The sequence below is a fragment of the Oncorhynchus keta genome, chromosome 17 (genome assembly GCF_023373465.1).
Source record: "Oncorhynchus keta strain PuntledgeMale-10-30-2019 chromosome 17, Oket_V2, whole genome shotgun sequence".
NCBI classification, from domain to species: Eukaryota; Metazoa; Chordata; class Actinopteri; order Salmoniformes; family Salmonidae; genus Oncorhynchus; species Oncorhynchus keta.
Window position 1 is genome coordinate 37944042 of NC_068437.1, and position 12815 is coordinate 37956856.

The 12815-nt window shown below is 45.5% G+C and overlaps 1 protein-coding gene and 1 long non-coding RNA gene across 4 annotated transcripts in view; both read right to left on the reverse strand.

Moving 5' to 3' along the window:
• Positions 1-2532: 2532 nt before the first annotated feature.
• Positions 2533-12815, reverse strand: part of LOC118380946 (diphosphoinositol polyphosphate phosphohydrolase 3-beta-like) — a 41397-nt gene continuing 31114 nt past the window's right edge. The window contains exon 5 of the mRNA XM_052465996.1: positions 2533-3188. Within this exon, the coding sequence (XP_052321956.1) occupies positions 2974-3188 (215 nt within the window). The 3' untranslated portion in view covers positions 2533-2973. The remainder of the gene's footprint in view (positions 3189-12815) is intronic.
• Positions 7366-10436, reverse strand: LOC127908279 (uncharacterized). Of its 3 annotated transcripts, XR_008066559.1 has the most exons (4): positions 10361-10436; positions 10073-10264; positions 7680-7711; positions 7366-7583 (listed from the first exon to the last, which is right to left on the reverse strand). It is a non-coding gene; the product is annotated as an uncharacterized LOC127908279 (long non-coding RNA). The 3 variants fall into 3 exon arrangements; XR_008066558.1 differs by having other exon boundaries at positions 7366-7455; positions 10073-10405; XR_008066560.1 differs by lacking the exons at positions 7366-7583; positions 7680-7711 and adding exons at positions 7988-8077; positions 8676-8707 and having other exon boundaries at positions 10073-10405.

Below are 12815 nucleotides of genomic sequence, written 5' to 3' on the forward strand. Positions count from 1 at the left end.
ACAAAGCTAACCTGAGAACAAGACTTCCTAAATTCTATCAGCATATCGAATGCGCGACACGAGCTGGTAGCATTCTGGATCATTGCTCCTCTAACTTCCGTGATGCTGACAAAGCCCTCCCCCGCCCTGCCTTCGGCAAATCTGACCATGACTCCGTTTTGTTGCTCTCCGCCTATAGACAGAAACTAAAACAGGAAATGCCCATGCTCCATCCAATGCTGGTCTGACCAATTGGATTCCATGCTTCAAGATTGCTTCGATCACGTGGACTGGGATATGTTCCGGATAGCCTCAGACTATAACATTGATGTATATGCTGACTCGTGAGTTTATTAGCAAGTGCATCGGAGATGTCGTATCCACTGTGACTAAAACCTTTCCTAACCAGAAATCGTGGATCGATGGTAGCATCCACGCAATTATGGGGTTTTCTCGCCTGGCTATCTAGAGATGAATGCACTAGCTCTGGATGGGAGCATCTGCCAAATGACTAAATTGTAATGTAAATATAGTGCTATGTATATTTACTTTGTTTTCAAAAAGTAATCAAAACCCTTTGACTTCTTTCCCCCCAAAAACGTGTTACAGCCTGAATTCAAAATTGATTAAATTGATACTTTTCTCACCCATCCACACACAATACCCCATAATGGCAAAGTGAAAAAATGTTTTCAGAAATATTTGCAAATATATTGAAAATTAAATACAGAAATACCTCATTGACAAGTACTCACTTCCAGGAGTCAATACTTTGTTGAAGTACCTTTGGCAGTGATTATGGCTATTAGTCTTTCTGGGTAAGTCTCTGGATTGTGCAACATTTGCCCATAATTGTCAAAATTCTTCAAGCTCTGTCAAATTGGTTGATGATCATTGCTAAACAATCATTTTCATGTCTTGCCATCGATTTTCAAGTAGCCTCAAGTCAAAACTGTAACTAGGCCACTGTCTTCTTGGTATAAGCAACTCTAGTGTAGATTTGGCCTTGTGTTTTAGGTCATTGTCCCTGTCCCACTGAAAGGTGAATTAATCTCCCAGTGTCTGGTGGAAAGAAGACTGAACCAGGTTTTCCTGTAGGATTTTGCCTGTGCTTAGCTTCAAAACTCCCCAGTACTAAATGATTACAAGCATACCCCACTTTGCTTGAAAATATGGAGTGGTACTCTGTGACGTATTTTACTGGATTTGCCCCAAACATAACACTTTGTATTCCGGACAAATTTGATCACTTTGCCACATTTCTTTGCAGTACTACTTTAGTGCCTTGTTGCGTGTTTTGGAATATTTTTATTCTGTAGAGGCTTAAAGTCATCATTGGCCTCATGATGAAATCCATGAGCGGTTTCCTTCCTCTCTGGCAACTGAGTTAGGAAGGGTGCCTGTAACTTTGTAGGGACTGAGTGCATTGATACACCATCAAAAGGGTAATTAATAACTTCACCATGCTCAAAGGGCTATTCAATGTCTGTTTTTACCATCTAACAATAGGTGACCTTATTTATGAGGCATTGGAAAACCTCTCTGGTCTTTGTGGTTGAATCTGTGTTTGAAATTCACTGCTTTTTATTTTTCCTTTATTTAACTAGGCAAGTCAGTTAAGAACAAATTCTTATTTTCAATGACGACCTAGGAACAGTGGGTTAACTGCCTTGTTCAGGGGTAGAACAACAGATGTTTACCTTGTCAGCCTGGGAATTTGATCTAGAAACCTTTCGATGAATAGTCCAACGCTCTAACCACTAGGCTACCTGCCGCCCCAGGTAGCCTAGGTACCTTACAGATAATTGTATGCGTGGGGTACAGAAACGAGGTAGTCATTCAAAAATCATGTTAAACACTATTATTACACACAGAGTCCATGCAACCTATGTGACTCAAGCTCATTTTTACTTCTGAACTTATTTGGATTGCCATAACAAAGGGGTTGAATACTTGTTATCTAAAGACAATTCAGCTTTACATTTTTTATTAATATGTAAAAATAATTCCACTTTGATATTATGTGGTATTGTGTGTTGGCCAGTGACAAAAACCTTTATTGTATTCTTTTTAAATTCAGGGTGTAACAAAAAAAGTGTAAAAAGTGAGAGGGTGTGAATACTTTCTGCAAGTATTGTGTATATATTATGCATTTTATTTGAGTTGTTTCCCGTTTGGACCCCAGGAAGAGCAGCCACTGCCTCAACAGCAGCTAAGTGGGGGTCCAAATAAATACTAAATAATTATGTTCTGGCACCCTGACAAAGGTTTCCTACCTTTGCCCTAAACTGAGCTGCATTTGGGGTTTTGACATCAAGGAAATAAGCCTTTCCAGAGGTAACACTACCCTCTATTGGCCTATCAGAGCTACTTCAAGCAGAAAGCAGTTCACCAAAGTGCTGCACTCTGACCATAGACTGTAGTCTTTGACCTTACATAATCAAAATGTAAGATGAACTTGTAAGAATAACTTGAAACAAAGGACCTTTTCACAGAGGTTGACGTCATTCTAATGATAGAAAGCTGATGACTAATGGATCTCATTAACAGAGATTAGCTTTAAGATCCAGTTTTTATTAATAATATATATCCTTATTTGGCTGATGACAGTTGATAAAAACAATATACAAAGAAAAATATTGAATATCCATTTGACACATTTTCACACTCTTCATGCCCCCTAATAAAATAATGAATTCCTTTTAACTTAGACAGTTCATAGCGTACAAATTAAGAATCAACACAGAAAGGAATCCATGCAAAATGTCTATTCTGGGTACTTCCACTCTAGAGTCCTCTTGGGTCCTCCTTGGCTTGGTCCCAGATCAGTTTGTGCTCTTGCCATACTCCATTACTGTCATTGTCAAGCCAAACATGACAAGTCCACAAGGAGTTAGCAGGACAGCAGAAACCGACTGGCACCTAGGCTAGGTCCTCTTATGATGCTGGTTCCTCTGATGGCGGCTATCCTATCTGTTGACCGAGGGAGGTCCTCTATCTGTCCCCTGTGGTGGAGTTGACGTAGTCAGGGGCATTGTCGTCCGTCATGGGGAACACCCAGGTGTTGCCATTGGTGGGGCCGCAACAGGTGGAGCTGCATGTGGGATTACAAGTGGCTGTGAGTCGGCGCAGGTACTCTGCGTGGACAGGCTTGTGGCTTTGCAGCACCCGGATAGCCTCGTCGATATTGAACCACTTCCGTTTCCTACCTGAAAGAGGTACAGCAGAGAGAAAAGGTCAGAGGGCTGTATTAACCTCTTAAACTGCCACCCCCTAGTGGCACTTTCTAAACGACACATTATTGTATACTACCCTCAAAGTACATGTCAGTATAAAAAAACAACCTACAAATACATGCTTAGTGCTCTGTGTGTGTGTGGGGGGGGTAAACAAACAAAAATGGCATTTTACCCATAAAGACAGCCATTTTAAAAGCGCCGGGCTTGTGCAACGTGCCATGCTTTAATTTTCCGTGAATGATTATCAGCGCCTTCAGAAAGTAATCACACCCCTAAACTTTAAACACATTTTGTGTGTTAGAAAGTGGGATTCAAATGTATGTCATTTTCTGTCAACAATCTACACAAAATGTGACATTTTATTTATGGAAAATATCTTGTTTAGATAAGTATGCAACCCCGAGTCAATACATGATCGAATCACATTGGGCAGTGATTACAGCTGAGAGTCTTCCTTGGTAAGTCTAAGAGCTTTGTACATCTGGATTTTACAATATTTGCCAAATATTCTTTTAAAGAAATTCAAGTTCTGTCAAGTTGGTTGTTGATCATTGCTAGAGAGTCATTTTTAAGTCTTGCCATAGTTTATCCATCCCATTTAAGCCAAAACTGTAACTTGGCCACTCAGGAACACTCATGGTAGTCTTGGTAACCAACTCCAGTGTATATTTGGCTTAGAGTTTTAGGTTATTGTTCTGCTGAAAGGTGAATTTGTCACCCAGTGTCTGTTGGGAAGCAGATTGAACCAAGTTTTCCTCTAGGATTTAGCCTTTACTTAGCTCTGTTCCGTTTATTTTCTTCCTAAAAAAACTCCAGAGTCCTTGAAGATGACAAGCATACCCATGACATCATGCTGCCACCACCATGCTTGAAAATATGAAGAGTGGTACTCAGTGATGTGTTGAATTGGATTTGCACAGAGTGAGCAAAAGTTAACAAATCACTTAAGCACATTTTTACTCCTGAGCTTAGACTTGCCATAACAAAAGGATTGAATACTTATTGACTCAAGACATTTCCGCTTATAATTTATTCATTTGTAAACATTTCTAAAAACACAATTCCACATTGTGTTTAGATCAGTGACGCAACATCTCAATTGAATAACTTTTATATTCAGGCTTTAGCACAACAAAATGTGGATAGTCAAGGGTTGTGAATACTTTCTGAAGGCATATGAGGAAAAAGCTCAAGTCTCTATCTATTGATGTAAATATATCCCCTGTCTGATTCCCAGTTCATCCACTAGATAGCAATATGAGATCACATGACATCTCTTGGCCACCAGTTGCGTCTGGTTTGGGTCGTGAGTCACTGTGCCAAAATGGCTGAACGGATTTTCAAGCCTGACATCTTAAAATTACCTTAGCAATCAGGGCTTTCAAGTTATGGAGTTTGCTTCTTTTTTTAAATATAAGACACAGACAGGTGAGGAAACTTCAAACCTCTTTTCCCATTCACTTTTCCTATTGTAAACAATGTGCTAGATCAATGACGCATGTGGAGGATGTATACAAGGATATTCTTATGACATTGCCAGCAGTAAGATTTGAGTTAAATTTCCAAAAAGGACTGCAGCTTTCAAATGTCATCGCCGGACCCTGTACCGGGTCCAAAACAACCACTCAGAGTTTAGCAGGTTAACAGAGTAATAGGATCTAAAAACTGATGTATACAACGATTCTCAGTTTTTGTAATAAGCCAACAATGATTACTGTTTGTTTTTCCCTGACTGCCTGAATGTACATTACAATGTATTAGGAACTAATCAAAACTTTCCTTAAAGTAGGTCTTTGTTACTTTAACAGATGCATGTGACATTCAGAAAGTGTTATTACTTTTCTGCTTTTGTTGGACTTCCCAATTAGCATATCAACATGAACACTGGCTAAACCTCTGTAAGCAGCTACACATTTTCCCCACCCCTTCACACCAACCAGTGCTGAAATACTGAAAAATGTAACACCACTGAATGTTGAGAACTTTACCCATAGTACAACTGGACATTTCTGTATTTTATCCTGTGGTGTTGATGAAGCTTCCCACCTAAGCCTCAGTATAAAGATTTCCCATAAAAAACATTGTCTGGTTAACTGTCAGTTAACATGATTTATACATCTCTTCAAAACCCCTTTCTCCTGGCTTCCAAATGCTACCCATATTTTATCATTCAAGTATTTTGTAAAAGGCATTCAAAAGTGTCCTCTAACATTAAAATGGGTTACTGAGGGGGGCGTAGTGTTGTGTATGGGGGGTTACTGAGGTACTCCACTTGTAAGACAAGCCCACAAATGTAGAGCCTGGCCAGGCACAGTCATGGGACTTGTAAAAGGCAAGAGAGGACAGAGGGAGGGAGGGGGAGACAGTGCAGGTAGTGACGAAGCATGGAAAACAACTGTGCACAGCAAACATGCATGCACCTTGTGAACAGGCCTGAATTCTATTTATATAGGTGAAGGGAACGAAAGATCAGCACTTTTTTTCAGACCGGCTACAAATAGTTCACGTTTTGAGTTACAGGGTCCCTTGTCAAACGTTATATTTTAAACACCTGCTACCACATCCTAAACCAATTATGGTGATAATTTCTGGGATCTAGTCCACGTCTTAACATGTAGAAAGTGTCTAGTTAGCTAACACAGTTCGGTGTTTTCTACCGTACAATGTTTACTTGACACTAATTTGCACAGATACCACATATTTTAGTTACAGAACATGGAAAAAGTCTTCATGTAAATATTAAACAAACAAATGTACAAGTAACTCATTCAAAACAGAATTTGGCCAGTTTCATCTCATAATTTGACACTTAGTTTGCATAAAGAAAAAAGTGTGGATCAAAACACAAGTGGACATTGAATACTGTTTTTCCAAACCATTCTTCAAATACAAGCATTTAATTTAGACATCCAGCAATATGCTGACATTACTGAAGATCAACAGGTGTTTGACATAGAGGTGATGATGGTGTGAAAACAACTGACAGCATTTTTTCAGTCAATATATCCAGTAGGTCAGAGTTCAGGTGGCTAGGGACGTATTACTGTATACATGGACGTGTCCCTCGGTCAGTATCTCAAATGACAACAGAGACCATCTGTCAGTCTGTCTGCTTGTTCCTCTCTCAGTTTTTACAAGCTGTCTCCTGCCAACTAAACTGGGGTCAGCCTCTATACGAGTCATTTTAACCTCTTAAATGTAATGGCACAATTTAGATTTCCGCCTAAATATACATACCCAAAAGTAACTGCTATTCATGTGTAATTACATGATTCTGACATGCCAAAACTTGGTATATTTGGAAAGACAACGTCTGGGAGATTATGAGGAAATAATCAGAAGATAGGAGTTACATAGTTCAGAATACAATATAGAAGCAACAGATATACATTAAAAAAATATAACATTTCTTATCAAACACACGTGTCCTTCACTAAAAAAAGGTGCAAAAATAAAAAGCTGAAATATTTACAAATTGCATTCGTGTTCATTTTAAATCCCAGGTGTAGATGATTAGATTTCGCTTTCACCGTAGCTTGTGCATGTAGTGATAGTCTTTGAAGCAGTCCCTCTCTGCCTGGAAACAAAAAGCGAACTGGCATTTCCCCCTTTTTCCCCCCTGTGTTTTGTGCAATGCTTGCAGTTCTTCCTTTTTGTTTTTTTTGGCATGTGTGTTGGATAGTGGTGGTGGGGGGGGCTTGTGGTGATTGTGAGGTTGCTTTGGGCCCCCAATTCAACCATTTCCAACACCAGCAGCTCTCAGAAGGCCAACTGGGAGAGAGGGGTTTGACCTTTTGCTTTGGCCATCTGCTTGTGGAGAATGAAAGCATTTACTGTAGCAATGTCCACAAAGTGGTAGATAAAAGTCGTATACCACTTCCTGGTCTTGTGGAGAACCTGGTAGTAGTTTATCAGAGCATCAGATAGGTTGACACCCCCCATGCTGGCATTATAGTCCTTCACAGAAACAGGAATGGAGACCCCCCCCTTTTCGCTCTCCTTGTGACATTGTTGTTATTGAATGCCTCCTACACACTGCTGCCACCTAGGAACCTCCCTCCTACACACTGCTGCCACCTAGGAACCTCCCTCCTACACACTGCTGCCACCTAGGAACCTCCCTCCTACACACTGCTGCCACCTAGGAACCTCCCTCCTACACACTGCTGCCACCTAGGAACCTCCCTCCTACACACTGCTACCACCTAGGAACCTCCCTCCTACACACTGCTGCCACCTAGGAACCTCCCTCCTACACACTGCTGCCACCTAGGAACCTCCCTCCTACACACTGCTGCCACCTAGGAACCTCCCTCCTACACACTGCTACCACCTAGGAACCTCCCTCCTACACACTGCTGCCACCTAGGAACCTCCCTCCTACACACTGCTGCCACCTAGGATCCTCCCTCCTACACACTGCTACCACCTAGGATCCTCCCTCCTACACACTGCTGCCACCTAGGATCCTCCCTCCTACACACTGCTGCCACCTAGGATCCTCCCTCCTACACACTGCTACCACCTAGGAACCTCCCTCCTACACACTGCTACCACCTAGGAACATCCCTCCTACACACTGCACCTGATCATCCCTCCTACACACTGCTACCACCTAGGATCCTCCCTCCTACACACTGCTGCCACCTAGGATCCTCCCTCCTACACTGCTGCCACCTAGGATCCTCCCTCCTACACACTGCTACCACCTAGAAACACTGCTACCACCTAGGATCCTCCCTCCTACACACTGCTACCACCACCTAGGAACCTCCCTCCTACACACTGCTGCCACCTAGGAACCTCCCTCCTACACACTGCTACCACCTAGGAACCTCCCTCCTACACACTGCTGCCACCTAGGAACCTCCCTCCTACACACTGCTACCACCTAGGAACCTCCCTCCTACACACTGCTACCACCTAGGAACCTCCCTCCTACACACTGCTACCACCTAGGAACCTCCCTCCTACACACTGCTGCCACCTAGGAACCTCCCTCCTACACACTGCTGCCACCTAGGAACCTCCCTCCTACACACTGCTGCCACCTAGGAACCTCCCTCCTACACACTGCTACCACCTAGGAACCTACACACCTCCTAGGATCCTCCCTCCTACACACTGCTGCCACCTAGGAACCTCCCTCCTACACACTGCTACCACCTAGGAACCTACACACTGCTGAGGACCTCCCTCCTACACACTGCTGCCACCTAGGAACCTCCCTCCTACACACTGCTGCCACTGATCCTCCCTCCTACTGCTCCCACCTAGGAACCTCCCTCCTACACACTGCTGCCACCTAGGATCCTCCCTCCTACACACTGCTACCACCTAGGAACCTCCCTCCTACTGCACCACTGAACATCCCTCCTACACACTGCTGCCACCTAGGATCATCCCTCCTACACACTGCTACCACCTAGGATCCTCCCTCCTACACACTGCTGCCACCTAGGATCCTCCCTCCTACACACTGCTGCCACCTAGGATCCTCCCTCCTACACACTGCTACCACCTAGGAACCTCCCTCCTACACACTGATCCTCCCTCCCACCTGCCAGGAACCTCCCTCCTACACACTGCTGCCACCTAGGAACCTCCCTCCTACACACTGCTACCACCTAGGAACCTCCCCTCCCTGCCCTAGGAACCTCCCTCCACACTGCTACCACCTAGGAACCTCCCTCCTACACACTGCTACCACCTAGGATCCTCCCTCCTACACACTGCTACCACCTAGGAACCTCCTCCTACACACTGCTGCCACCTAGGAACCTCCCTCCTACACACTGCTGCCACCTAGGAACCTCCCTCCTACACACTGCTGCCACCTAGGAACCTCCCTCCTACACACTGCTACCACCTAGGAACCTCCCTCCTACACACTGCTACCACCTAGGAACCTCTCTCCTACACACTGCTACCACCTAGGAACCTCTCTCCTACACACTGCTACCACCTAGGAACCTCTCTCCTACACACTGCTGCCACCTAGGAACCTCCCTCCTACACACACCACTGCTACCACCTAGGAACCTCCCTCCACCTAGGAACCTCCCTCCTACACACCTCCCTCCCTCCTCCACACTGCTGCCACCTAGGAACCTCCCTCCTACACACTGCTACCACCTAGGAACCTCCCTCCTACACACTGCTACCACCTAGGAACCTCCCTCCTACACACTGCTACCACCACCTAGGAACCTCCCTCCTACACACTGCTACCACCTAGGAACCTCCCTCCTACACACTGCTACCACCTAGGAACCTCCCTCCTACACACTGCTGCCACCTAGGAACCTCCCTCCTACACACTGCTACCACCACCTCCCTCCTACACACTGCTGCCACCTAGGAACCTCCCTCCTACACACTGCTACCACCTAGGAACCTCCCTCCTACACACTGCTACCACCTAGGAACCTCCCTCCTACACACTGCTACCACCTAGGAACCTCCCTCCTACACACTGCTACCACCTAGGAACCTCCCTCCTACACACTACCACCTAGGAACCTCCCTCCTACACACTGCTACCACCTAGGATCCTCCCTCCTAGGACACACTGCTGCCACCACCTACACACTGCTGCCACCTAGGATCCTCCCTCCTACACACTGCTACCACCTAGGAACCTCCCTCCTACACACTGCCACCTAGGAACATCCCTCCTACACACTGCTGCCACCTAGGAACCTCCCTCCTACACACTGCTACCACCTAGGATCCTCCCTCCTACACACTGCTACCACCTAGGAACCTCCCTCCTACACACTGCTACCACCTAGGAACCTCCCTCCTACACACTGCTGCCACCTAGGAACCTCCCTCCTACACACTGCTACCACCTAGGAACCTCCCTCCTACACACTGCTGCCACCTAGGATCCTCCCTCATACACACTGCTGCCACCTAGGATCCTCCCTCATACACACTGCTGCCACCTAGGATCCTCCCTCCTACACACTGCTACCACCTAGGATCCTCCCTCCTACACACTGCTACCACCTAGGATCCTCCCTCCTACACACTGCTACCACCTAGGAACCTCCCTCCTACACACTGCTACCACCTAGGAACCTCCCTCCTACACACTGCTACCACCTAGGAACCTCCCTCCTACACACTGCTGCCACCTAGGATCCTCCCTCCTACACACTGCTACCACCTAGGAACCTCCCTCCTACACACTGCTACCACCTAGGAACCTCCCTCCTACACACTGCTACCACCTAGGAACCTCCCTCCTACACACTGCTACCACCTAGGAACCTCCCTCCTACACACTGCTACCACCTAGGAACCTCCCTCCTACACACTGCTACCACCACCTCCCTCCACACTGCTACCACCTAGGAACCTCCCTCCTACACACTGCTACCACCTAGGAACCTCCCTCCTACACACTGCTACCACCTAGGAACCTCCCTCCTACACACTGCTACCACCTAGGAACCTCCCTCCTACACACTGCTACCACCTAGGAACCTCCCTCCTACACACTGCTACCACCTAGGAACCTCCCTCCTACACACTGCTACCACCTAGGAACCTCCCTCCTACACACTGCTACCACCTAGGAACCTCCCTCCTACACACTGCTACCACCTAGGAACCTCCCTCCTACACACTGCTACCACCTAGGAACCTCCCTCCTACACACTGCTACCACCTAGGAACCTCCCTCCTACACACTGCTACCACCTAGGAACCTCCCTCCTACACACTGCTACCACCTAGGAACCTCCCTCCTACACACTGCTACCACCTAGGAACCACACTGCTACCACCTAGGACACCTACCACCTAGGAACCTCCCTCCTACACACTGCTACCACCTAGGAACCTCCCTCCTTACACACTGCTACCACCTAGGAACCTCCCTCCTACACACTGCTACCACCTAGGAACCTCCCTCCTACACACTGCTACCACCTAGGAACCTCCCTCCTACACACTGCTACCACCTAGGAACCTCCCTCCTACACACTGCTACCACCTAGGAACCTCCCTCCTACACACTGCTACCACCTAGGAACCTCCCTCCTACACACTGCTACCACATGCCCATAAGCTTGACACCTGTAACATCTTAATGTATTCGGCACAAAAGTTTGTACACGAAGACTCAACATTAAAACAAAAAGAACCAGACAATGACTCTTCTGTTTCACCACTCACGCTTCCCCACCGGGAATCTTCCCCTTCAGTTGGTCAGCTTTTACTGCTACCCCAGAAATCACTTCTTTCAATGGCACCCTTTTCTTGAGAGCAAAACAATTAACGTCTTGCCCCCATTCATTTAACGCAGAGCGCCTGTTCCCTCTGACCAGCAGAAACACAAACAATTATCACAAGACCACTTCTGGTTACCCTCACCGATTCCACAGCACCCAACTCGGTTTTCACCCACCCTGAAACCACAAATAGATCAGCCAAAAGGCAAGGGTCCACTTGTTCCAAAAACTTCACTCCTACTGTCACAGACTCATCTTTATCCTGACTCTCGGTGCAAGCATAAGGCTCAGAGAACTTCACAACACCAACCACCTCCGATACTTCGACCTCATTCACTTTCATTTCTCCTCCTGTCCTCAGCTCACTCTGCTTACACTTTCTAGCATTCTTCTCTAACAAACCATTTCAGCTTTTTTCCATCATTTTTAACAGACTCAATCGCAACCTCTTCCTCCCCCTCTCAGACCTCCTCTGCCTCTCTTTTCCCCTCCATTCCTCTTCCGTATTTCAAGTATATGTCTCCTTATGATAATACTGCACTTCTCCTGCTATACATCTTGTTCTTGCTTTCTCAAGGGACGCCATTAACCGGCTGTTACAATCTCCATACAATCACCACGAACACCTCGGGATCTTGAAATGAGGTAAACTGCTCAGTCTGCCCTTATACATTCATATGCCCATATATGGTAATAAATCACACCAAAGATTTTAAGGCATGGATAAATAGCCAAGATACTCAGATTTCCGTAGACACCCTGCTTTTGCAGATAGTGCTACCATTCTCATACCAGACTGAATTGAATAAAACATCTAATAGGGTCCCTAAATATGGGGACTTTACATTTAAGAGGTTCATTTTAACTCCTTTTAATGCTGAGATTTACAATTTAGACTTTTGATTGATTGGAACATCAGTCAATAGTACAGTCAGTAGATACAAAATCACTGATTATTTGGCACTGATAATTGTTTTTAATACATTAAAAGATAACCAAGACACATACATAATTTGGTATGTACAGTAGCCATTTTAGGAACATGGCTCATCTGCTCCACTTTGATGTTCCACAGATCCACCCAGGAGAGAACAGTGATGTACATGTGACCTATGCAAAAAGCTCGTAAAATGAATGTATCAAATTCATGATTCAGCAGCTTGAAATGAAAATGAATATTGATGACACTGTGAAATTCTTGCTCCCAAGAAGTCTGGTCCATGATGGACTACCGGCCTTGCGAGGGTCAACTGTCAATGAGCCATTGAGACACTGATCTTTGACAAACAGATATCCTGACCTGTATATTGACTTAGAACAACAGTCAGATTCACCGCCTGAAGGCACTGTACAG